General features: G+C 38.9%; 1 protein-coding gene across 10 annotated transcripts in view; it reads left to right on the forward strand.

The window, feature by feature from the left end:
• ATRX (P-loop containing nucleoside triphosphate hydrolases superfamily protein) overlaps positions 1-26,634 on the forward strand; it is a 106,071-nt gene extending 79,437 nt beyond the window's left edge. For 9 of the 10 annotated variants that reach the window (XM_088958307.1, XM_088958315.1, XM_088958370.1 and 6 more), the window contains 10 exons: positions 2,752-2,901; positions 2,990-3,045; positions 3,180-3,483; positions 3,598-3,733; positions 6,427-6,488; positions 6,884-7,110; positions 18,002-18,205; positions 18,293-18,371; positions 18,547-18,800; positions 25,829-26,634. In XM_088958307.1, the coding sequence (XP_088814433.1) occupies positions 2,752-2,901; positions 2,990-3,045; positions 3,180-3,483; positions 3,598-3,733; positions 6,427-6,488; positions 6,884-7,110; positions 18,002-18,205; positions 18,293-18,371; positions 18,547-18,800; positions 25,829-26,297 (1,941 nt within the window). In that variant the 3' untranslated portion in view covers positions 26,298-26,634. Of the gene's footprint in view, positions 1-2,751; positions 2,902-2,989; positions 3,046-3,179; positions 3,484-3,597; positions 3,734-6,426; positions 6,489-6,883; positions 7,111-18,001; positions 18,206-18,292; positions 18,372-18,530; positions 18,801-25,828 lie in introns of all 10 variants that reach the window. The other variant, XR_016103371.1, reaches the window with a different exon arrangement.
• The last annotated feature ends 527 nt before the right edge of the window (positions 26,635-27,161 follow it).

Consider the following 27,161-nt stretch of genomic DNA (forward strand, 5'->3'; position numbering starts at 1 on the left):
GTCTGAAGTTATTGTTTTTTATGCAATTCAAATGAGGAGACAGTTTGTCACTTGTTCATTTCCTGCAAGGTGGCCATCTTCATCTGGAAGTTGTACACTTTCTTATTTGATATTAGGGTCTTTCAGCCATCTTCATCAGCAGAAATCTTCTCTTCTTTGCCAAGGTTCAGAAGATTCTTCCCTTCTTGGCCAAGATTCAGAGGAAGCAAGAAGGTTAGAATCATCTGGAGCTGCATTCCCTCTGCAGTGTGCTGGACAATATGGAATGAAAGGAATAAAAGGCTGTTTGAGAATAAGTCGAAGACCCTTGAGGTGATAGTAGATTTGGTTGGAATGTTTGTAACTGACTAGTTTTGGGTCTTCCAGAATTTGCACTAGTTAACAGAATAGATCTGATGGATAGTTTTTGGGATGTCCTTGAACTTCAAGCAATTTGAATCTTTTTCAAGTGGATTAGTTCTATTGGAATGCCATCCTGACACCCATTTAGATTGTAATGCTTTTTCTTTTTAATGAAATTTTAGCATTAAAAATTCGAATCTTTCTACTGGCATCAAAATTTGACCAAGGCATGAAATTTTAGCACAATCAGATTTAGGCCTCAGTAGATTGAAAATCAAGTAAATCAAGTAAGACGACTGATTATAAAGCTAAATCTAGAAGCGCTCCATATTGCTTCTCGTTTGTTCCTTTTACAGCCATTTGGAAGGTTCTGTTTTCTTTTTCTTTTGTGTTGTTTACATATTGTTAAGTCATTGTTATGACTAATTCTGTTGAGTAGAATGCTTATCAAGGCTGATCAAAACAACTTGTTTAGAGAGTGGAGGATTGGAAGTCGTGAGGTGCTAGTTACTCATCTGTGAGGGAGGCAATCATGAAAATCCTGGAAATTTGAAAGAGCTTATTAACTCCTTTGAATCCATCTCTAAATTGAAAGTGAACCGAGCAAAGAGTTGTATAGCAGACATCTCTGTGGAGGATGAAGGTTTGAGTAGGCAATGGCCTATGGAGTATCTAGGACTACCCCTAGGAGGGAATTTGAGATCAGTAAGTGTTTTGGAAACCGGTGGTCAAGAGATTCACTAGAAAGCTGGCCCTTTGGAAGAGGAACTGCATTTCGATGGGTTGGAGGCTAACTCTGATTTGAACAAGTTTAGCCAATCTCCCAATTTACTTCTTGTCCATCTTTAGAATTCCATCTAGGATATCAGGTCAGCTGGAAAAGCTTATGAGGGATTTTCTGTGGGAGCCTGGGGATGAGAAGAGGTGCCATCTAGTGAAGTGGGAACAAACTATTAAAGCAAAGAAGAAGGGAGGACTAGGTATAGGGAATCTGATTCTTAGGAATACCTCTTTACTAGGGAAGTCTCTCTAGAGGTTTCCATTGAAAGAAATTTGTTGGTTGATGTTCCTCTTAGTTCCCTTTTCCGCAGCCTTTATTTAATGTTTGACCACAAGTATCAACCTATTTCGAGATTTGTCACCTTCTCTGGGTGTGAGTTGGAATTTTGGTTTCAGAAGGGGGCTGAGAGATAGTGATTGTGAGACCCTTACTCAGATGTTGCATAAACTCTAGTGTGCTTTCTTGCTTTCTTGTTTTCTTACTTGTGCCTTTTTTTTTTTAATTCACTTTTACAACCATTAGAGGTGGGAGAAAAGTTCCCAATGAAAGAAATTTGGAGTAAGTCCATGCCACCCAGAGTTCAAGCACAGTTCTGGGAGGTTTCTTTGGAAAGGTCAACACCTGTGATATGCTTCAAAAAAGGAGGCTGAATAGATGTCTTTCCCTACATGTGTGCTGTCTTTGTTTTGTATATGGTGAATCCTTATGCCATTTACTATTCTCTTGTCCCTTTGCCTTGTTTATTTGGGAATCTTTTTGTTCTCTTTTTGGTTGCAGGTGGATAACTCCCTAGGGTGTAGTGAGGGAACAATGCAGAAGGCAGTTAGAGCTGCTGTAATGTGGATCATTTAGGAGGAGAGGAATGAAAGAATATTTAACGAGAAGCTCAGGTCAAAGGAGGAGTTGGTGGAATGTGGTCCATCGGATAAAAACTCGACATCTTCCAATGTTTTACAGTGACTGATATAATAAGGGCTTGGAATGAGGTGGCACACTCTTCGAAACAAAAGGAAAGAGAGATGATGAATAGAAGCCACCAGCAAGGGATAAGATAAAGTTAAATTTTGATGGGAGCTCTATAGGAAACCTAGGGATGACAGGCATTGGTGGTTTGTTTAGAGACTCTTCTAGTAAGATGCTGGCTATGTACTCAGGACCTATTGGAGAAAGAGACTCATTAAAGGCTGAACTAATGGCACTATTACAAGGCATAAACTTGCTAAGCAATCGAATTTTAGAAATCTGGAAGTTGAAGGAGATTCAAAAGTGGCCATTTCTCAGATCACTTCTAGTTACAATGGAAACCCAATCTGTTGTTACTTTTACCGCCCATTAATAAAACTAATCTCTTTTGGCTCTACTGTAAATTAGTTATATGGACATTGTTTCTTTCTATATTTTCGGGTGAATGGATACCCAATCTGATGTTACTTTTACTACCCATTAATAAAATTAATTTCTTTTGCTGATAAAAAAAGTGCTGATAATTAAATTTTCCTCTTTTCCTTGGATATTACCATATATGTGTTTGCTTTCTCTCTCTCTTTTTTCATTTTCATCCTTGAAAGCATTTTTTCTCATGTGTAATGTTTAGTATACTTTGTTGAAAGTTTGATTTACTTTAACAGGATGGACCTGATATACTTGTTTGTGATGAGGCCCATATGATCAAGAATACTAGAGCTGATATTACCCAAGCGTTGAAGCAAGTGAAGTGCCAGAGGAGGATTGCATTAACAGGATCACCTCTACAAAATAATTTAATGGAATATTATTGTGTAAGGACATTCTATACTTGTACCAAAATTTTGAATTGATATACAAGTTTCTTATATTGCGTTTTCACCTCTATTTTGTATGTGGCAGATGGTTGATTTTGTAAGAGAAGGATTTCTTGGTAGCAGCCACGAGTTTAGGAACCGGTAAGACTTTGGTTGGTACTTTGGTGACCCTTTTCCTGTTCTCCTATCTTCAGTTCCCTGCTTTTCATGTTGGATGACATTTTACAGATTCTTGAATGGTTTGTTTCCTTTTGATCATGTAATTCGATGTGCAGGTTCCAGAATCCAATAGAGAATGGTCAACATACTAATTCTACCACTGATGATGTTAAGATTATGAACCAGAGGTCACATATTCTTTATGAACAGTTAAAAGGATTTGTCCAACGGATGGACATGAATGTGGTAAAGAAGGACTTACCCCCTAAAACTGTGTTTGTAATTGCTGTGAAGCTGTCACCGTTACAGAGGAAGTTATATAAAAGATTTCTAGATGTGCATGGGTTCACAAATGACAAGGTTTCTAGTGAAAAAATAAGGACAAGATGTTTTTTTACTGGGTATCAGGCACTGGCTCAGGTAAGATCCTTTTAAAATTTTGAAGTTGTTTTTACTGTAATAGTTTTAACAGCCTGGCTAATCTTCTTTCTTTACGATTTGATAACTAATGAAAATATGCACTTTTACTGTTAGATATGGAACCATCCTGGGCTTTTACAGATGACAAAAGAACATAGAGACTACTTAAGGCGTGAAGATGCTGTTGAGAATTTTCTTGTTGATGACAGCTCCAGTGACGATAACATTGACCGTGAAATGCAAGTTGGAGGTATCTACTTGTAACTTGTTTTTGTTTATTGAATGCATGAAAATCTATCCCAGTGCAGTTTATTGCACTGTTTCATGAGATAGGTTAGGTTCAACTGTTACTGGATCGTTTTTTTCTTTTTTTTGGGGGGGGGGGGAATGCCTATTGCAGTATATAATAGTGCTTTCATGTAGTGTTTTTTTTTTATGATCTAATGTGAGATTGTTGGTCATTCCATTATTGGCCACTTCAATCATTTATGGTGCACACTCTATGCGAAGTATAATATATTGAAATATAAAAAGGGTAAATTGCTGGAACCTCCCCTCAAGTTTTGGACTGTTGCTAAAACATCCCCTTAAGTTTGGTAATTGCAGTCACCTCTCCTGAACTTTCTAACATAGCTGCTAGTAGACCCCCTCTCTTAGAATCCTCTAAAAAGAGGCATGAAAATGTCCAAAAGACCCATGCAATTAATATTAATGCTGGACTGTACAGAAAAAGAAAAAACAATACAAACTTTAGAAACAACAAAAAAGAGAATTTACAGTTGCAGCTTTACCTTTGAGTGATTGACATGAAGAGCAAATTTGAAAAATAATTCAATTTCAGAAAAAGAGATTGGAAGGGTTTGGGGTAGGACTCATATGAAGAGAGAATTTGGAAAACGAACATTTTGGTCAAAAGTAATTGCATGGGTATTTTGGACATTTTCATGCCTCTTATTATTATACTGATACTAAGCCCCCATATATTAGATGGTAGACTTTAGTTGATAAAGGTATACATCATGTTTTGCCGATGCTTAGCAAGATTAATATGCTTTTGGTAAATTGTGGTTTGTAGGGGCAAAGAAAAAGCTTCAAACTGATACATTTGCTCATTTAGAGTGCTTTTGAAAAAAAAAAAGAATGTATAGACAAGTGAACCGTTGTGAAAATTTAATGTACGGACAGTGACAGATTGCATAATAAACTCTTCTATTAAATCATTTAATACCTAACTACTTTTACTTATGATGCTTAAACATGATGAGTGAAATAGTAATTAATTGTCATTGTTTTGACAAGTGAATGTAGTTACCACTTACCACTTCAAAAATAAAAAAAAGGAAATATTATTTGCTGTCAACTTAGGCAAGTGAATTGTTGGAAGAAATGCGCTTTTAGAGAGGGAAGTGTAGAAGGGTAGCTTCCGTTATCTTCGCCAGGACTTACTGTTCTGGGATGTACATATGCATTTAAAATTAAGGTGTAGTAGCATGGATTTGGAGAATTTCCGAAAAGATGGTGCTAAAATTATGTTATTGAGTCTTATGACTCTTATCCTTGACTTGATTTCACATTTAGTTCACATCTAGTTCTTGTCCTTGTAGAAGTTCTTCAATTTTTGCATGGGTGTCTATGCAGGTTGAGAAGAGGTGAAATGGAAATTCAGCTTAGTCAAATGCAAGTAATTGTGCTTGATTAAAAAAGATGGTGCTAAAACCTTCCATTTCTAATTGAATTGAATATGCATCTACCCCTATTCAATCTGTAATACCCGTTTCAATTCGATTTAAATATATTTGCTCATATAAACTTAAAATTGATATTGTATCTATCAGTAAAGTTGGTTTAAGTGCTTCATTTTTACTAGATAAGTTCAAGTTTATACAAGTCATTTTTAGTTCTTTTTATTAATAATATATAATATTTTTAGCATTTCTAGTTTAATTTATTAATACTATTAAATATCCGATTGCAACCTGAATTTGATTTGAATCTGATGGATAAGTTCCAATTCGAATTCAAACATAAATGAATCAAATTTAGATCGGTCTATATTCGACTTGATTCAATCTGATTGCAGCCATAAGGAGGAGGTTATTGTAGCATTACCATCAATTCAAAGTCAGTTGTTATAATTAATATTATGAGAGCAAAGGTAATTCAGTAGGCTCTGGAGCAACTGAAGTGTCAATAAAAGATTGGCCTTCTGTTTTTGAAAATCCAACAAGCATCTCAAACTTGAATCGAAGGTCTTGAGCTTTTCGACCTAAGAACTTAGAAGGTGTGTATCCCCCCTTCTCCAATGTAATGCCGATTTTTTTCCTAGAATTTAAATGATGTGAAGACCTGTCTTTGTAATGAATTTGGGGAAACTTTATAAGGGAGATGATTTCTTTATAAGTAGAAAGTGTGCCTTTCTTTTATTTATTTTTTCTATTTTGATTATTAATTTCATTTTAGCATTGAAGGCCCCAGTAGGTATAGGGGTGGTAAGTTTTGGTCCTTTTCATAAAGGTAGTGAATAGTGACATGAATGGTAACTCATAAATATAGTTTTCCACAAAAAAGAAACTGAAAAGAAAAAGGTTTTCTCCATTGGTCCTTTTTTCTTGGGTTGTTCTTTGTGCCTTTATTGTCTCAATCTCTATGCTTTCTTTATGTTTGCTGTATAGTTTCCAATCTCTATGGTTTTGGCTTGATTAGGATTTTCCTTTTGTCAATAATAAAATTTTAAGTTACAATTTGTAACTAGAAATAGCACTTTATGCAAAAAGTTCTAGAATGTGAAAAAAACTCCCTTTCAGATGAAACTGGGAATGAAGTGTTCATCCTTTTCATGCATTCATGATGCTTGTATAGGATATACTTTTTTATTTCATTTTTTTGTGGTTGGATAATCAGTGAGGTAATAATCTTTTTTTTTTTTTTTCATGTTTTGAACAGAGAAGCAGAGGATCAAGACTGACTGTGCACCTCGAAAAAGTGATAACGGTTTTATTCATGAGGTTTGAGCAACTTATTTTGTCTTGTTTTTTTTTGGTATATAACTTATTATGCATTGGTTCATGCTGATATTTATGTGCTATTGCTATTAACTCTTCATATTTGGTTGAATCTGCAGTGATTACTTGATTAATCATGCATGGTTCCATGCATATATTGATGAGTTAGTCCTATTAACTATTCCTAGTTCATTGCTACTCCATTGATAATGTGATTTATGTGAAGTACTATTTAATGTATCTTGTTTATTTATTAACTTGACATTTTAAAATCCGTCTTAAAGTAAATGTTGATTGTGCTGTTAACTGCCCTGCTCTCTTACATTGTTTGTTTTAATATATAGGTCGGTAATTTGTTAATTATACTGGACATATTTACTATTTTGTTATCTTCCCAGGATTGGTGGAAGAACCTTCTTCATGAGAAGAACTACAGAGAGGTTGATTACAGCGGAAAAATGGTTCTTCTACTTGATATTTTATCAATGAGTTCTGCAGAAGGTGATAAGGCATTGGTTTTTAGCCAGAGCTTGACAACTCTAGACCTCATTGAGCGCTACCTGTCAAAATTACCACGGAATGGCAGAGAAGGAAAATACTGGAAACAAGGAAAAGACTGGTATAGGTGTGTATAAATTACTACAATGCTTCCTGTGGAATTTTATTGTCTAGTCAATTGTTAAGAGTAACATGTGGATGGCTGGTTTTGTGTCTGTCTGGTCTGGGCTCTCAGTAAGTTGCTATAAGATGCATGTTCAGAAGATCAGAGTTCAGCACTGAACTTGAAAACCTAGGACTCCTACACCAAAAGTCAAGGCAATCAGATGGAATTTTTAACTATCTGAATTTCTCTTATAACTTGAGCATATACTTGACTTTATGAGAATTTCTTTCAACTTTTAATATATTAAAAGCAAAAGATGGTTCTACAGTATAATTGAATGTTTCAATGTCTGGAGATGATTGGAGGAACTTGTACAATGGGAATTGCTTGCCTTTCTGGTTCCCTGATATGAACCAAATGCTCCCCCTTTAAAATTCGTTGATTTGGTAGTTCTTATAATCAAATGATTATTCTTTGTATTTATTATTTTTAACATTATTTTATTTTTGTTAAAGTTAGTAGGATAAATAATTTTAGAGTTCATATATTTTGCTAGAGTTATTTATGAAACTGTGCTAAGATTATTGCTGAACTTCTCGGCCCTAGACAAAATAAGTAGAGCTTGGAACTACCAATCTCAGCAGCCCACTTTCCAGTCCTGTTCTTGAGACATGTAGTTGGGTGCAGGGTTCAATTTATTGATATGTATCAGTGTGTTTTGTACGATACATATTGGTTTTTGAACTCACTGAGACACTAAATATTAGGAGTTAGGACATGTGGCTACTTTTGAAGGTTAGTACCCATCCTAAAGATGTGCTGGCTCAATTCTAGAAACTTAAAATTGTGAACCGCACGATGCACAATTTTGCTTATTACCTTTATCGATACTTTGCAGGAGGCTCATTGCCAAGGTGACCAACTGGGTGAGTGGTATAGATGTTAACATCTTAATAGGGGATTTAACTGATTATGCTCCCCTGATATGACTGTGTTTAACTCATTTTCGGTTTATAGGAGAGTATGCAGAACTAGAAATTTGGACTCTTAATCCAGATGTAAATCTGATGATTAAATTTTGATTACAGCAATCAGAAAAGGAAAAAAAAAGATGATTACAGCAGAAAGGAAGAAGAAGATGCAGAAGAAGAAGAGAAAGGAGAACTGGAGAAGAGAGTTCAATGATCTTCTCTCCTCTTTCTCTAATCCTTTTATTTCATCTTAACTGAGATTAATTACAACTCTGTCCTTAAGTGGGTGGTCCGTTCATCAATCACTTAAAAGAAACAAAAAAGAAGTTAACAGGCCCATAGAGAAAAAGGCCCATTAACATAATAAAACATAAACAGACATTGCTTAATAAAAGACAAGTACTAGGGCCCATTCGTCCCAGTCTCTCTACAAATCTTATTCAAAACTACTTGGGTGTTACCCACCCACCTTAACTACACTGGTTTGATGACCTAGTTGTAAGGGCCTTACTGAAGTCATCCCAATCAAGGTTTAAAATATCAATGTTAGTGGAATTCTTTTTTTATCAGTAACAGTGAAATTTTATTAATGATAAAAACAAGATTACAATGGGATGGAGCTAAAAAGTCTTAACTCCAGTTACCCAAGAACTTTCTGATTTTGTAGTGATTACAGAACAGCCCAGAATAATGTCTCTATTTACCCCTTGCCTAGCTATACCGTCAGCCAATGCATTTGCACTTCTCTTAATCCAATTACATTGAATTTCCATGTCCCTGGTTAACCATTTATATTTCCTCTTTTCATTGCTGTATTTCCACATCATAGCACTGTCCTCTGTTAGCCATTTCACCACTGTTGGAATAATGCTAGAATAACTTAGTTGCAGTTGTTAGGGCCTGTTTGTCTAATTAAAGTGTTTTTTTATTTCGTTTTTTATTTCTGTTATGTTTGTTATTGTACTTAGGGGCACAAGGGTCTTTTCCCTTGTTATTTCTGTTATGTCTGTTAAATAAACACTGGCGCCGCCAGTACTGTTGCATTGCAAACTCTCTCTTTTCTCTTCTCTTCTCTTCTCTTCTCTTCTCTTCTCTCCTCTTCCACCTATCTCTGGCCGGCTACACTGCCAAGATGGTATCAGAGCAGGAATACTGATTAAAAGAGAGCAGACCGATCAACCCTACTGTCAAGAGAAGATCGATCATGGGCCGAGTGAAAACCCTATGAATCTGGGGCGGCTGAATGCTATCGAACCTGTGTAACCCTAGTTGTCTTGGATGGTGTGATCCTGTTGATGTGTTAAGACAACTGTAGGTCAATGCTGACCTGTCTTCTCAATGGTTTGAGTTGACTATAAGCAAGAAGGATCTCTCCTGCTGATTAGTGGCTGTTAGCCATTCTAGAATTCTGATAGGCAGGTCTGAAACTGCCGATTATTACCTCAGTTTTGTCCAGAATTTGGTACGGTTTGTGCACAATCTGGTTGGTAAACCCTAGTGTGTGGGTGTGAACTGAGTGGAGCATTGCTTTGTGGAGTAAGGAGGGGTCCTAAATCCGGTGTGTGGGACTGAGTAACTGCTTGACCATGTCGACTGAGAATTCTGCTACTTCAGAAATCTTAGGGAGCCACAATGGAGTGAGTGGGGGAATGGATATGAGCTTTCCCATGGCTGTCATTCCCTTTGATGGTCTGAATTACCTTGAGTGGTCTAGGGGGATAAAACTCTACATCACTGCTAGGGGGCGAATAGGATACATCAATGGGAGAGTAAAGGAACCGAAGTATGGAAGTGCTGAGCATGATAGGTGGGACCAAGAGAACAGTATGGTGATGTCTTGGCTCTTGGTTTCAATGCTGCCACAAGTAAGGAAGACCTTTATGTGGGCTGAAACTGCTTGTGAGATATGGGAACAAGCGAAGTCCACTTATTCAGAACAGAGACACTATGCCAAGATATATCAACTACAAGCAGAATCTTCTACTTGCAAGCAAGGGGAGAGGAGTCTCTCGATGTACTATTCTGATTTGACATCAATATGGAAAGAACTTGATCACTATCAGAATGTGAATTGGAAGTGTGATGAAGATGCAAAATCCTATAAGTCACTTGTATCACAGCAACGTGTGTTTGCCTTTCTCCTAGGACTGAATCAGTCATATGAGTCCATCAGGGTACAGATCTTGGGTAGTAAAGACTTGCCATCAGTCCAGGAGGTGTATGCCTTGGTGCAGTCAGAAGAAAGCAGAAGAAGTGTGATGAATGGTGTGGAAGGGGAGTCAGTTGCCCTAGCGGTCCGGGGAAATTTAGATACAAATGTCGGAGGTGTTTTTAAAAGGGGTGACACTCAGAAAAAAACAGAAGATAAAAGCAAGCTTTGGTGCACTCACTGCCAGAAGACACGACACACTAAAGATACATGCTGGGATCTCCATGGAAAACCTAAATGGGCACAGGATTTGGGTAAGAAGTCAGCACCAGATCAGGGCAAGAAACTAGGCCAGCAGAATCAAAGAAGGTATAACTCAGCTAATCTACCAAATGTCCTGCATGTTCCGAAATTACCTATTAATTTGTTGTCCATTAGTAGTATTACTCACTCTTTGAATTGCTCAGTCACCTTTTTTCCGTCTTCATGTGTGTTTCAGGATTTGACCTCGGGGAAGACAATTGGTAGAGGAAGCATGGTGGATGGTCTCTACGTGTTGGAGAATAATGCTGGTCTAGTGGCGACTGAGTCCACAAGTTCGGCGAGTGAGAGTCAGGCCTATTTATGGCATAGTCATTTAGGTCATCTTTCTTTTGAGTCGTTAAAAGTTATGTTCCCAAAGATTTTTGAGTCCTTGTCAGTGAGTCAATTGTAGTGTCAAACTTGTCAGTTGAGTAAGCATTGTAGAAGCTCTTTACCTTTAAGAAATAAAAGATCTGAATTTCCATTTCATAATTGTTTATTCTGATGTTTGGGGCCCTGTTACTCTACCTACTGCGGCTGGCTATAAGTATTTTGTTACGTTGATTGATGATTATTCTCGATACACTTGGGTTTATCCTATGCGATCTCGAGATGAAGTGCCACAAATTGTGAAAGATTTCCAACGCATGGTGTTCACTCAGTTCCAAACGGAAATTCATATTTTCCAGTCGGACAATGCAAAGGAATATTTCCATAGTGATCTCACGAAGTTCTTTGCTTCGAGTGGATCACTTCAGCGAAGCTCTTGTGCCAGGACACCCCAACAAAATGGTGTGGCTGAACGAAAAAATCGTCATCTACTCGAAGTTGCTCGTGGCTTGCTGATTCATATGAATGTGCCGAAACAGTTCTGGATGGATGCAGTATTGTGTGCGACATATATCATCAATCGCATGCCCTCTCGGCTACTAGAGTATAAGGCCCCACATCAGCTCCTGTTCCCTACAGCCCCGCTGTCCACCATTCCGATGCGTGTCTTTGGGTGTCGTTTTGTCCACAACCTATCACCTACTCGTGGTAAACTTGACCCTCGGGCTATTCCTTGTGTTTTTCTTGGTTATCCCTCATCTCAAAAGGGGTATCGTTGCTATGATCCCATTGCCCATAAGTACTATGTTTCCATTGATGTCTCATTCTTTGAGAGTCAACCGTTCTTCTCGGTTTCTCCTCGGGGGGAGAGTAGGGTTGAGGAGAAACAGGCGACGACTCAGATTCAACTACCTCCTTTACCCGATCCTCCTCCGTTTCGGGTTTTCCATCATCGTCATAAGAGCCAGTAGAGTTCAACAGCCGTGGAGCCGGACACTATGCAACCAACATCATCGGATTCACCCGAGGCAAATCCGTCTCATCAGCCAGGTACACTTGCTCCCATTGCTCCTTTAAATGTTGATTCACATGTCCCCAATGATCTTAATATTCCTATTGCTAAGAGAAAGGGTGTTAGATCTTGTACCACTAATCATCCTATCTCTAACTTTGTGTCCTATGAGCATGTTTCACCCTCATACCGTGCCTTCCTCTCCTCTGTGGACAGTGTTCCCATCCCTAAGACCGTGGCAGAAGCTTTGTCAAAACCTGAATGGACAGATGCAATGCAGGAAGAAATTGATGCCTTACATAAAAATGGTACGTGGGAGTTGGTAGATCTTCCTGAGGGGAAGTAGCCGGTGGGGTGCAAGTGGTTTTCACAGTGAAACACAAAGCCGATGGAACTATTGAAAGGTACAAGGCTAGACTGGTAGCAAGAGGCTTCACACAGGTATATGGAGTGGACTATGCAGAGACTTTTGCCCCTGTAGCGAAGATGAACTCCATCCGGGTTCTCCTTTCCTTGGCAGCAAATCTTGACTGGGATCTTCATCAATTGGACATCAAGAATGCCTTCTTGAATGGTGACATGGAAGAGGAGGTGTACATGACCCAACCCCAGGGTTCTGTGCCAGAGGCAGTGAACAAAAGGTGTGCAGGTTGAAAAAGTCCCTATATGGATTGAAACAATCACCTCGGGCTTGGTTTAGTAAGTTCCATGTAGTCCAACAAATGGGATTCAAACAATGCCAATCAGATCATACCTTGTTTGTAAAAAGAGGTGAAGGTAAAATTGCAGCTCTTATTGTGTATGTGGATGACATAGTGATCACAGGAGATTGGGAGGCTGAAATCCAGAGACTAAAAAAATTCTTAGCCACTAAATTTGAGGTGAAGGATCTAGGCTCCTTACGATACTTCCTTGGAATTGAAGTTGCCCGCTCTCACAAGGGCATCTTTATTTCCCAACGGAAGTATGTACTAGATCTACTAGAAGATACAGGCAAGTTGGGGGTAAAACCATCTGATTCACCTATTGAACCTAATCACCATCTAGGAGACAGTCAGGGAGAGTTTTTGAAAGATGTAAAGATGTTCCAGAGACTTGTGGGGAGACTTCTGTATTTGTCTATGACCAGGCCTGATATTGCCTATGTAGTGGGTGTCCTTAGTCAATTCATGCACAGCCCGATGACAACTCACTTTGAAGCTGCAGAGAGGATCTTGAGATATCTCAAGAAGTTTCCTGGGGCTGGTTTGTTGTTCCAGAAACACAGTCACTTAAAAGTGGAAGTATATACTGATGCAGATTGGGCAGGAGCAGTCAATGACTGAAAGTCCACCAGTGGTTATTGTGCCTTTGTAGGAGGAAACCTTGTCACATGGAGAAGCAAAAAACAAAGTGTGGTGGCTAGATCCAGTGCTGAAGCAGAATATAGGGCGATGGCTCATGGGGTTGCGGAAATCATGTTGATAAGAAATCTGTTAGGTGAACTGGGTTTTGAAGTAAACAATCCTACTTCACTCTACTGTGACAATAAAGCAGCTATCAATATTGCTGCTAATCCAGTTCTGCATGATAGGACGAAACACATTGAAGTGGACAAACATTTTATCAGAGAGAAACTTGAAAGTGGAGAAGTGTGCACACCATATGTCAACTCGGAAGAGCAACTTGCAGATATCTTCACCAAATGTCTTCATCATGTGCGGCACAAATATTTGTGTGACAAGTTGGGCATGATTGACATCTTTGCTCCAACTTGAGGGGGAGTGTTGGAATAATGTTAGAATAACTTAGTTGCAGTTGTTAGGGCCTGTTTGTCTAATTAAAGTGTTTTTTTTTTATTTCGTTTTTTATTTCTGTTATGTCTGTTATTGTACTCAAGGGCACAAGGGTCTTTTCCCTTGTTATTTCTGTCGCCCTATATATATTAAATAAACACTGGCGCCGCCAGTACTGTTGCATTGCAAACTCTCTCTTTTCTCTTCTCTTCTCTTCTCTTCTCTCCTCTTCCACCTATCTCTGGCCGGCTACACTGCCAAGAACCACCATTGCAGAATCACCTTCTATAACCACCTTTTTGATCTTCATTTCCTTGACCCTTTGAGTCCCTTCAATAGCTCCAAGAATCTCAGCCCTCAATGAGTCTCCCATCCCAATTGGCCGAGAGTACATGGCTAACAAGTTTCTTGTTCCATCCCTTATCACACTTCCAATTCCAGAAGGCCCTAGGTTGCCTATGCTGCTACCATCAAAATTCAGTTTGGTGAATTCAATAGGTGGAGGACTCCAGCAAGCTTTTGATAACTTTCTACATAAGCCTGAATTTACAATCTCCTTCCAATTTCGTAACAGCTCATCAACTAAGAACATTTTGAACAGCTCCAGTGTTCTCAACCATTGTGTCATTCCAATGTGAATACTCGCTTTACTTGAGAAGATCCTTGAGTTCCTCTCCTCCCACACTGTCCAACAGATTGCAGCTCTACCACACCTCCACATGATTTTAGCCCTTTTAGTTGGCCAATTAGGCATAGAAGAAAACAAGCTTGGAACATTCAAGGGGGGGGGGTCCACCTGCATCCAAACAAAGAAGTAAACCATACCCAAATAGCTTTAACAAACCTACAAGAAATTAGCAAGTGATATCCAGACTCGTCGTCACTTGCAGAGAACACACCAATGAGGAGACAAGCAACTGTTAGGCCTTTGCCTTTGGAGTAGATCCCTTGTATTAACTCTTCCCAGGAAGGCTTCCCAACAAAAACTCCCAACCTTAGGAGGTATAGGTCGACACCACACTTCTTTAATAGGGAAGGAACAACTAGCAGGATGAGAGGGTAACAGTGCTTTGAAAAAGGAGGCACAAGTATAGGAGCCCGAGTGAGTGAGTGTCTAGATTTTTCTATCTGCTTTAGATGGCTCAATAAAGACCCCTTGAAGGATAGAAATTAAGGCTATGGTACAGGCAAATTCTGTGTCCCTAACACCTCTTCTCAAGCTTAGATTCCAACCAAACCCAAAGGGTGAATTAGAAGGAACAATAAAGGAGGAAATTGGTTCATTCTTGAGGGAGGACAAAGCAAAAAGGCCTGGAAATTGATCTTTCAGAGGGGAGTCCCCAACCCAAACTTGTTCCCAGAATTTGATAAGGTTACCAGACTGCAAGTCATACCTGATCCATGGAGAGAATAAAGGCAAGATGGCTTGAATGACTCTCCAAGGGGAAGCTCTTGTAGTCGTTGCTAGAATTCCTGAATCCCAACCATTATTTGCCAGTCCATGTATACTTCCCACCACCTTAACCCACAACCTATCTTTCTCCAGTGAGAATCTCCATAACCATTTTCCTAGTAGTGCCGGGTTCCTAGTCCTAATATTACCAATACCCAACCCTCCCTCCTTTTTAGCTCTACAAACCACCTCCCATTTGACCCTATGGTCCCTCTTCTCCTCCTCCAGCTCCCACAGGAAGTCCCTCATTAGCTTTTCCAATCTATTGTCCACCTTCACCGGTATCCTAAAAACTGACATAAAATATATATAGGAAGGTTAGCCAACGTAGACCTAATTAGGGTGATTCTCCCTCCAAGGGACAAATAATTTCTTTTCTAGTTGGCCAGCCTCTTTTCAAATCTCTCCACAATAGGGGCCCAAAAATCATCTCTCTGAGGATTATCTCCCAAAGGTAAGCCCAGGTAGTTTAACGACTAATTAGACACTGCACATCCCAAAATATCTGCAAACTCTCCCATCTCCCCTTCCCCCATATTGACTCCAACTATACAACTTTTTTTCAAAGTTCATCCTAAGATTTGACATATGTTCAAAGAGTTGTATAGAGAGTTCCAAAATTTTAATCCAATTGACATCCCCACCTTCGCAAAACAGAATCGTATCATCTGCAAATTGTAGATGTGTAAGTGGTACATTATTCCTTCCAACTCTCCACCCTTATAAGCTCCCTAGAGTCTGCTTTAGATATCAAACCCCCAGCACTTCAGCTACCAATGTGAACAAAAAGGGGGATAGAGGGTCTCTTTGCCTACCATTGTCCCGTTCACCAAGATAGAATAATGACAATCCTTAATGCATCCCATCACCCAATGGCACCAGATATCTCCAAACCCAAAATTCATCATCACCTCCAATAGAGAGGACCAATCAACCATATCATAAGCCTTTTCCAGATCTAGTTTGCAGACCACTCCTCTTCTCTTGGATCTCTTGTAATCCTCTAAACTCTCATTTGCTACTAGTATCTGATCTGTTATTCGCCCCCCCCTCACAAAAGCTCCTTGATTGTTCGAGATGATAGATGGTAGCACCTTTCTGATTCTAATTGATAGCACCTTCGTGATGATTTTATAAAGGCTGTTAACTAGACTGATTGGCCTGTAGTCCTTTGGGTGGCTTTTCTCACTTTTCTTGGGAACTAAAGCAATGAATGTGGAGTTTAGCCCCACATATAGGTAATATGTGGAAATTTTGGTAATATGTCAGAAAATTTGGTCATCCAAATATAGGTAATATGTCAGAAATGTTGTATGGGGATATTGTAAAAATTGTAAACATTGTGGAAATGAATGTTAGTCGAAATCTTGGTCATCCAAATATAGGTAATATGTCAGAAATGTTGCAGTATGTGAATAATTATAAAGATCAAGCAAATAGTTTATTAAACAAACAAAATTAAGATTTACCATCAAATCCAAAAAAGAACTTCAACTTGTCTCAAAGTGGTTGTCATCTCCATTAGGTGCCTGATAATATTGCTAATTCACATATCCACAATGCTGTTGCCAACTCATCATGTTATAATTCTACCTTGTGCACTTCTCCACATAGCACCAGTAGTTTTTGCTAGGGAATGTGCCAATTCCAGTTATATTTTGTGTTGGTACCCATGGAAATGGAAATGGAAATATGTTGACATTTTAAACCATGACCCCAACTTATTTTCTTCACTTTGTTCTCTATTTCTTCTTTTGTTCTGTTTGTATGTGATTTGCATATAAACATGTATGAAGAATGTTTCCTGTCTGGCTGCTTTTTTATTTCTTTTGTTTTCTTATTTTTAGGGGTGTGTTAAATCCTGATCAGCTGCAAGAGATTACTCCTATGTTCTACTGAGCTTTTAGTCACTCTTATTGTGATGACTTTTTATTGGTTATCCATGATAATCGGTTATATAATTTATACTGGTATAATTTTATGTTTATCTATTATGAGTATATTTTAGGCTCACACATTTTTCTCTATGGTACACATAATTGGGCTTATGTTTGTAATTGATTAGATTATGACTTTTTATTGGTTATCCATGATAATTGATTATATAATTTATACTGGTGTAGTTTTATGTTTATCAATTATGAGTATATTTTAGGCTCACATTTTTCTATATGGTACACATAATTGGGCTTTTGTTTGTAATTGATTAGATTATGTTTCTAATTGTACATGTATCAAGAATGGTTTTCATGCAACCGAGGAAAAGCTAGGTGAGAGGGGGGGGGAGGGTGCCTTGTTTCCTAGGTGGGAGTTTGCTTTTCTTTTTTTTTTTTAAATAAATATAAATCTTAGGTTGGTCCCTAGCTTTCATAGTATTCAACAGTAACCTTTAACTAATAGAGACTGTAATCTTCGTGAAAGTACAAACCTTATTTCAAAACATAGAAAATCAACATATTTATGAGAAGATAAATAAGAAAGAAAAGAAACTAGTATAAGAATTGTAAAAAAAAAAAGAGTAGTGTAGTATAATAATATCTATTGTAATATTATAAATACCATCAAATGAAAAATATAAAAATATTATGTGGCACCTCATACAAAAACATGTAGTTGTTTGGATGAGGTGACCTTCCAACATCACCTTGTTGTCTGGATGTTGCCTTGACAACTTTGATGTCGACCATTATATAAGATGATGTAATATGTTATTCAGCAACCTAGGTTCCGCAAAATCCTTTGCAGTCTTCCTATCTTAAAACTGTCTATTTCACTGTCATTTTGTTGAATGAAATCTTTACTAAATAAATTTTGAAAAAGAAAATGATAGATACGAATGGAATTTTGTTGACAGTTAACAATAAGCATTTCTTAATCTCCTTGTTATTGTAACACTATTTAACTTAATGTGCTAAATAGGCTAGATGGGAGTACTGAAGGCTCTGAAAGGCAAAAGCTGGTAGAGAGGTTCAATGAGCCCTCGAATAAGAGGGTGAAATGCACTTTGATATCAACCCGAGCTGGATCCCTGGGCATTAATCTTCATGCCGCTAATCGTGTGGTCATAGTTGATGGCTCATGGAATCCAACTTATGATCTTCAGGCTATTTACCGAGTTTGGAGGTAAGAGATAAAATTTGGTTTCTATAGGAGACAAGTTTCCTTCTTTTGCATGTTATTTTATCCTTAGTTTCTATTCCATGCTTGTAGGTATGGCCAGAAGAAACCAGTTTATGCTTACCGGTTGATGGCACATGGAACAATGGAAGAAAAGATATATAAGCGCCAGGTAATAAGCCAAGAATTTAATTAAATGGTTCATTCATGGTGTTTCATTATTCTACCAGGTTTTAATTTTTTTGGAGCAAATGCCCCTCTAAAGCCTTTAGTCATTCATAAAATGTAAAAGCTAATATTAGATATTCGGCCTGAGTTGATTTTTATGTAGAGTTTACTTTAAACAGGTGACCAAGGAAGGTCTTGCTGCAAGGGTTGTTGATAGACAACAAATACATAGAACCATGTCTAAGGAGGAGGTGCTGCACCTCTTTGATTTTGGTGATGAGGAAAATCCAGATTTAGTTCCAGATCAGGAACAAAAGAGTATACATTCTAACCAAGAAGTTGGAATTGGGAGCATACTGAAGCAGAAATTGCCCAATGAGAGTTGCTCCTCTGACAAGTTGATGGAAAGCTTACTTAGCAGGCACCATCCACGGTATATTCATCAACTTCTGGATGATTTATGAGGCTGACATTATTTTTCCCACTCAATTACTTGTCCTGCTCCTCTGACTTGGTTATCCTTTTTTCTTACATGTTTTATTGCTATTACTGTTAATCGATTTTCTTTTGATTGATAACTTCATTGATAATAATGAGAATGCGATCAGACTAGTTCAAGGAGCAAGAGATAGATTCAAAATGCCAGACTACTCCAAGTCTAAAATACAATCAAGAAACCAAAATACAAAAAATATGCTTTCTGGGATTAAGTCCCTTGTACAAATCAGTCAAGCTGGCCCTCCCCTTGCTAGTGAATTAGCTAAGTAATTATCTGATCTTGCTACGCATCTGAAGAGGATGTTTATCTGATTGATCAAGTCTTTAGCTTGCTGAATTGATTGCCACAAGTGTCTAGTACCTTGGTTACCTTTTTCTTTCTGTTTGGTAACATGACAGATTTTATTACTTGTAGAAAAATGAAAGATGAGCCAAGCCCTCCTAGAGTTTCATGCTAGCAGATACTACCTAACTCAGAAACTTTTCTTTCTTTCCCTTTTTTTTTTTGTAAATAACCTCAAAAACTTTTCAATAATGCATTCGTGTTCCCCCAAAACTGTTGATTTCTGATCACCTGTTTTAGTCCCTTTCTACCACTATATTGTCTCTCCCTAACGTTAGTCAATAAGTGCTGCATTCAGTCCAGCCCTGCATGACTTTCCATAACCAATAGGATTAGAAAATAGTCATGATAGCATCTCAGTGATTTCTGAGAACTCCATTAACACCTGAGCTACCTGGATTGCTCATGATACAGCCATTGAACTATATTTTGTTTGGTGGTGGGAGTGACCACCCCATATAGTTGGGACAAGGCTGGATGATAATGATGAGAATCTATCCACTATCTACTGCTAGCTCCTAAGAATGGTATTCCATCCTTTGGTAGGGTCAGACATCATGGTGTGGTTCAAGGGTAGGATGCAACTTGAACCAGGTTAGCCCAAACCCAACCCAAAGTGTTGTGTTGAGTTGGGTTGGGAAGTTCAGGTTAGGTTTAGGCTTGAGCCGATATGATTGCCACTGGAGTTGGAAACTGATATGATTGCCACTGTTTTACCCATGTCAAAGTGGAATGACTGTGGAGTAGCGAGAGAGAATAACTTCTCAGACATCGGTTAAAATTTGATACAGTTATAGTTTGCTCTCCCATCCATAGATTTTAACCCATGATTTTTGCAAATAAGAAATGTTTTCAAATGATAACAACCATGTTCATTTTTCAAGAGTAGAGAAGCGGCTCATTCCTACCCCTCCCTCTCTTCCCACCCCATCCCAAAGGAAATTACTTAAAGAATGCTCAACACTGATAGAACGTACAAGAGGAGGTTAAAACAAATAGGTTTTGCTGAAAGTGAGTCCATCTTGTTTTCAATCATTGGATCCTAGGAAGTGATGCTAGGGGTCCCTCCCAATGTTAGAGAAGAGGAGAGAGAGGATACCTTACATAACTTGTGAAAGGTTGAAAAGAAGGTAGGACTCCAACGATTACTTTCCAAGGGGAGTGGTGAGGCCTTGGGGTTGACGCCAGCATCCCATCCATTTACTGCCAAACCATGAATGTTCACGACCACTTTATGCCACAAACTCTCCTGCTCTAAGGGAAATCTCCATAACCACTTTCCTAACAAGGCTAGGTTCCTTAATCTAATATTACCAATACCTTAGCCTCCATCCTCTTGCCTCCTAGTGACAACTTCCCACTTCACTAGGTGATCCTTTTTTGAGTCACTCGGTTCCCAAAGAAAATCCCTCATCAACTTTTCAATTTGACTTGCTATCTTCACAGGAAGCTTGAAAGTGGACAAGAAATAAACTGGTAGGTTGGCCAAAGTAAACTTGATTAGAGTGATTCTGCCCCCTAGTGAGATGTAATTTCTCTTCCATCGTACTAGTTTCTTTGTGAATCTTCCAAAACTAGGTGCCAAAAACTCTCTAATATAGGGTTTCCCCCTAAAGGGTAAACCCAAATAAACCATAGGCCAATCACTTACCCCACAACCTAGAGATTTTGCCACAGGTATCTCCTCTCCTTCTTGCTGGTTTAATCCTGCTACACAGCTCTTATTCCAATCAATTTTCAAGTTAGAAACCCTCTCGAAGTGTGTCACTAAGAGCTTCAAATTCTCCATTTCCTCTGGTTCCCCTTCACAAAAAAGGATGATATCATCTGCATATTGTATGTTTGTGACTATCACTTGGTGTGTCCCAATTCTCCAACCCTTGATTAAATTTCTTGAGTCAGCCCTAGTTATCAACACTCAAAAGGAAGGGGGGCAAAGGGTCTGCTTGTTTGAGACCTCTCTTAGCATGAAAGAAATCTCTAGCTACATCGTTAACAAGTATGGAATAGTGGCAAGTAGTTATACAACCTTTAATCCAGTTACACCACCTCTCTCCAAAACCTTTGTTTTTCAAAACATCCAACAAGAAGTCCCAATCTACCAAGTCATAGGCTTTTTCTAGGTCAAGTTTACAAATCAAGCCCTTTCCAACTTTTCTTTTCCTATAATCCACACACTCATTAGCAATAAGGATTTGATCAATGATTTGTCTCCCTGCTACGAAACCCCCTTGGTTCGATGATTTTAAAGATGGGAGTACTTTTTTAATCCTCAAGGCAAGAACTTTGGAAATTAACTTATACATGCTCCCAATCAAGCTTATGGGCCTAAAATCCTTAACATGGCATGCACCCACCTTCTTAGGGATCAAAACTAAAAAAGTCGCATTTGCACCCGAATTACTTTTCCCTCTTTCAAAGAATACTGAGAATACCTCCATCAAGTCCTCCCTTAAAATGTCCCAACAATCTTAATAAAAGGATGTTGTAAAGCCATTTGGACCCGGGGCTTTTCACTTTTGACCTATCCATAGAGAAAAAGGGCCACTTTTATCTCTTGACTCTCAAAAGGTCTTTCCAAGGACTCCATCAATTCTTTGTCACCCATCTTCCATTCAAAATCAACTAGAGGCTTTCTCACACTACTGGGGCTGTGAAAGATGGATTTAAAATGCTCAACTAGGGCTCTTGCAATATCCTCTTCACCAGTAAGCACTTCTCCATTCCAATTCAGACTTTCTATCACATTCTTCCTTTTCCTTCCACTTGCCAAGTTATAAAAAAATCTTGTATTACCATCCTCTTCTTCCAGCCATTTGCATCTTGATTTCTGTCTCCAGCTTGTTTCATCTCTTCTAAGGAATTCCTCTAGTTCAACTTTTAACCTCCATCTCTCCTCCCTCTCTACTGCCCTTGTACTTCCACAAGCTTCCACTAGGTCTAAATCTTGAATCCTTTTATTGATGGTCTCATTTTTTTCTTCAACTCTACCGAATTCCTCTTTATTCCAATCTTTAATCATAGCTTTCAGCTTTCGTAGCTTCTTATAAAATCTATAACCTTTCCATCTAAAAGTTGCGTGGTCCTCGTCCCACCAATCTTTTACTTCCCTTTTAAATTCCGGGTGGAGCAGCCACATATTTTCAAATCTAAACAGACGTGGACCTCCCAATCTTTCTTGTGACAGTCTAATTGGGCAATGATCTGACGTAGTTCTAGGCAGAGCTCTTACAGCCATCCCTCTCCAAAATTCCTCCCAACCTGACAAGAGAAGGAATCTATCTAACTTGCAGCAGAGGGGCTCTTCTTGAAAGTTAGATCAAGTGAAATTAGCTTGTAGCATTGGCAACTCCTTTAACTCAAAGGAGTCCAAAAAGTGGTTGAACTTCCTCATGCTTAAAATCACCACCAAAAATCCACGAACCCTCCTATAGTCCCCTTATAGCTGCAAGCTCCTGCCAAAGCTCCTCCCTTTCTCTGTACAAATTTGGACCATAAACATTTGTTAGTGCCCATTCCAACCCATCCTGTCTCCTAAATTGTGTTGTAACCATGAAGCTACCAATTAATTCCTCGGAGCAATCCAACTCTTCATTTTTCCAGATTGTTAGAGAATTCCCCTTGAGACCCCCCAAGATTGTGCAAAAGTCTAGCTTAGTCCTCTAGAAGCCGAGACACTCCTAACCCATCTCCTATCTACTTCGAATAGCTTTGATTCTTGGATTAGCACAATGTCTAATCACTCTTCTTTTCCTTGAACTCCCCAAACCTCTTACATTCCAACTGATTATCTTCATCATGAAATCAAACCTTAAAAACAACCCCTACCTAATCCAATTTCCTTCCCTTCCTTCTGGTGCCACCTTTATCATAGTCCACTCCACACCTGAGCTTATCCACCTCAATCAGCTTCTTTCTCCTCTTTGGTGTCTCTCCTAAGACCTTCTTTTTTCGGACCTTCCAAAAACGTGTAAGACCCTGCCAATTTGAAATTGGCTAGTCTATGATGGTCACCTAGATAATCTTCCTCTACCTTCTCTTCCTCCTCCCTTCTGGATTCTCTCCACAAGCTAGCTTCAATGGAGGATAGAAGCCAAACTGTGTAGAAGCAGTTGTTGGCAAAGACTTCAATTTTCCTTGGGATTTCATGAGGCTTAACTCCGCTCAGTCTAATGGCTGCTGATCGAAGATCTAAGATGAAAACATCATCAAGTCGGGCCTTACATAACGAAGCAATGGACTCAAACACCTCTTTCTTAGGTGGAAAGGCAGTCCAACAATTCTGACTGTAATTCCATCCATCAATTCTAAGTCCTTCAAGTTTGAGCTAGGGGACCATCTTGTAACTGTGATTGTTTCCTTTGTTAACTGGAAGTTCAATGCACTTACTTCCACTTCATCCTCCAGCAAGTCTATTCCGCAGGTTAGCTTCCCAATACCTAGGCCGTTCACTACCAAGTTGACCCCCGTTTCTTTCTCAGAAGTATAGCTTTCTACTTCTGGAGACTTCTCTTCCTTCTGCACTTTCAGAAACTCCTGCAAGATGCATCTAATCTCCTCTCATATTACACCTTTTTTTCCTTCAGGCAAGCAGACTAACTGTTTCTTGCTTTCACTGAACACTTCCAATACAGCCAAAAACCTGCCTTTAGCATTACTTCTCTCTGCTGTGTATCTCCTATTATTCCCTTCCTTCGAGCTTCTCCACTCTGCATTTCTGTTAGCAGTTAGTGCCCCATCCAGACAACCTCGAAGCCATTCAACTACATCAGCCCCTACCAGTATTACCATGGCTTTCTTCATCTCCCTCATCTTCAACGATATTTTACCTTGCATTCTGGTTTTCTTGAGCAGCAAATATTTTTGCTTCAGCCTTCAAGAATTGTCTCCATGTGTATTGCTGTTTGAACTCCATCTCAATATTCAGATCTTTATCTCCTACTTGTGTACTCATTCTGCCTGTACTCATTCTGCCTTCTCTGGTTCCATGCGAACTCCAGATTTAGGACTTGTTTTGAAGTTTATTATTCTTCATGAATTTATCTTATTAAAGAGACTGTTTGTAGTGATCTAGGCCAAGCTACTCCCACAACCCAAAGGTAAACATGACAGGTAGTAAATTGGCCAACATCAGGCGAACACTATAATATTCTTGCATTGATACCTAAGACATTGAAACTTCTAGGTTTTTCGGTTTAGCAAACCTTCTACTTCTCTGGGAATCATTCTCACATGATACCTAAGGAGGAACTTCACACTTTCTGTCCTCTCTCTGATAATCGACAGAAGCCCTTGAAATGGACTTGACTGCTATTAAAAAACAATTATTATCAATCTTTTCAAGACAGTTTACCAAAATACCATTGCCAAGACAATTATTTTTCATTCTTCCACACATCAATTGCCACAATGATATCTACAATTTACCTGCCTTTGGTAAGCATGCTCTGCTTGTATTTACCACCCCCTCCCACTAAAACACCCATCTGAGAACCTTGAAAGTTATCTTAAACACTCCATGACTGAGATGGAAGATTCAGCAGCCCCATATTTCTTGGGATTGATGCCATAAATGCAGCATTGTTTCCTTAGTTGTTGATTACAGAATCTTAGAAGTCAATTAAAAACCTGAAGTTTCCCTCAATGTTCAATTAAATGTTGGGCCTGGACCCTGATCTTAGTCAGGGAAAAAACGTCATCCTTTCATCTGCTTTCAAACTTCTTTCCAGCTAATTTTTCTTTCAAACTCCCTTGAATTCAATCCTTGCTATCCTCTGGGATTATCAGCCCTTGCCAATTCCTGGGGGTAGTCCTGATTATCTATTGATGAAGTAGAATTTCAAAGAAAAAAAAGAACCTATTATTACTCTGCCCCTTTCTGGGGTTTTAAAGTCTCTTGTGCTGTGTCATGTAGGGGTGCAACTTGGGCCGGCCCGGTCCAAACCCCAAACCCTAAGCAGTGTAAAATGTTAATCCAGGCCAACCCGAGTTGCACCCTTAGTGTCAAGATATCTTAAATCTGTAGTATGTCACGTAAAGATATTCCCTGCCACCACAGGATAGGTTAGGATTTCAATGAGTGACAATGTGGGGTGGGGTGTTTTCGTTTGTTTGGGCCTTTGTAGATCAAAGTTCTAGTTCATTAAGCTTATTGCTATAAATTGGTCATTGTTTCGAAATCGAGTTAATTCTGTCAGCAACTCCATGCTTATTATTGTAGTCGATGTTTAATTTGAAATGTTTCAATCAGAACAATGTAGTGCATATGTATCAAACTATCAATTTATCTTCCTTTGGTGCAACTTCCGAGTTGTTGTCATCTAATTATTACTGAAGTATCGCTTTCTTGGCTGCATGCTTTTTTCTTGTGTTGTACCAACATGGGAGCTAATATGTGCAGGGTGCATATTGAACTTTCAAGTTTCTCTAGTTCTTACTACTATTTGTTTAGTTCCTGCCAGTCTTAACATTTGGGCGCACATTGGATTCTAAATCCTGCGTCTGTCTACAGGCAATACTGCCTAAACCACTTACGAATTGTTGTGGAATTGCATATTCTTTTTGTACTCATGGAGATCAAACCCTCTCCCTCTAAGTTGAGTGCATAATACTTCATTCAGGTGGATTGCAAATTATCATGAACATGAAACACTTCTGCAAGAAAATGAGGATGAAAAACTATCTAAGGAGGAGCAGGACATGGCATGGGAAGTATTCCGGAGAACTCTAGAGTGGGAGGAAATCCAAAGACATTCTGTGGATGAGTCGTCATTTGAGCGGAAGCCAACTGTTGCTAGCACCTGCCCGCCTGCAGCAGAGGGTATTTCACAGAGAGTTCCCATGGATGAGTCATCATTTGATCAGAAGCCAACTGTTAGCATCGCCTGCTCACATGCACCAGAGAGCACGGACTTTCAAACCAGGGGTATTTCAAGGAACCGCTTGTTACAGCGAAAATGCACCAACCTTTCACATTTGCTAACCCTTAGGAGCCAGGGAACTAAAGCCGGTTGCACAACTGTGTGTGGGGAATGCGCACAGGAGATCAGCTGGGAGAACCTCAGCAGGGATGGTAAATCAGCAAGATGAGGAAGTATTCCCCGGCTCCGGCCTGTTCATGTGTTGTATGTAATGTACTGTCATTGTAAATTCCAACTTTGCTATTTGATTTGAATAGTCTCATTTTACAAATGGTAAAAGCAGTTAAAGGTAGGTTCTTCCACCTACCAATATCTTTAGTCACAATCCAAATCTGTTCTTCCGTACAAATTTCTTGATGTTAGCAACCAGAAAGAAAGAAAGAAAAAAATGCCAATTGGCACCGGACAAATTCAGGCTGGGTAGTAGTGTTATATGGATGTACATAATATATATGATTTTGTATAAAGAATTCTCAATTTTATTAATTATATAAGGTTTTCTCATATGTTCATCATGTGTTGCACCAGAAAATTGTTTTCAATCAAGCCCTTTCATATTTTGTCATCGATATCGTCCTGAAGAGTAAAGAGTTGGTCTACCTCATCTTTCTGGACGCGCTTGCCTTTCTCATGGTCGGAATCAGCGAGTGCATTGAAACACCAATCATGTGGCATCACTGCATGAAGTCTTGAAATTTGAAAAATTTATTAGGGCACTTGTGTATGGATGTGCACAAGCAATGAGCATGCATCCGTTTTATAAACACTATGTCAAAGAAGCAAACATGATGACCTTAGGAGATGGAGATTGGTAATTAAAGCAAAATAAAGTTACCAGTGTTGAGAGGTGGTTTGTTGTTACCAGTTTTGAGTTCTGGTGGTTTTTGAGCTCCTGGTTCAGAAAAGCATTTTCATCTCAAACTAAAAGGCTCACTAGTACGAGTCTCAGTTCTCTGTGTATCGTAAAGTCCTCGAATTATTTCTCATCTACACCTTTCTATACCCTTCACCTTGTAACAGGTCACTCATCTTT

The sequence above is a fragment of the Nelumbo lutea genome, chromosome 1 (assembly GCF_056320005.1).
Source record: "Nelumbo lutea isolate HS-2025 chromosome 1, American lotus-T2T, whole genome shotgun sequence".
NCBI classification, from domain to species: domain Eukaryota; kingdom Viridiplantae; phylum Streptophyta; class Magnoliopsida; order Proteales; family Nelumbonaceae; genus Nelumbo; species Nelumbo lutea.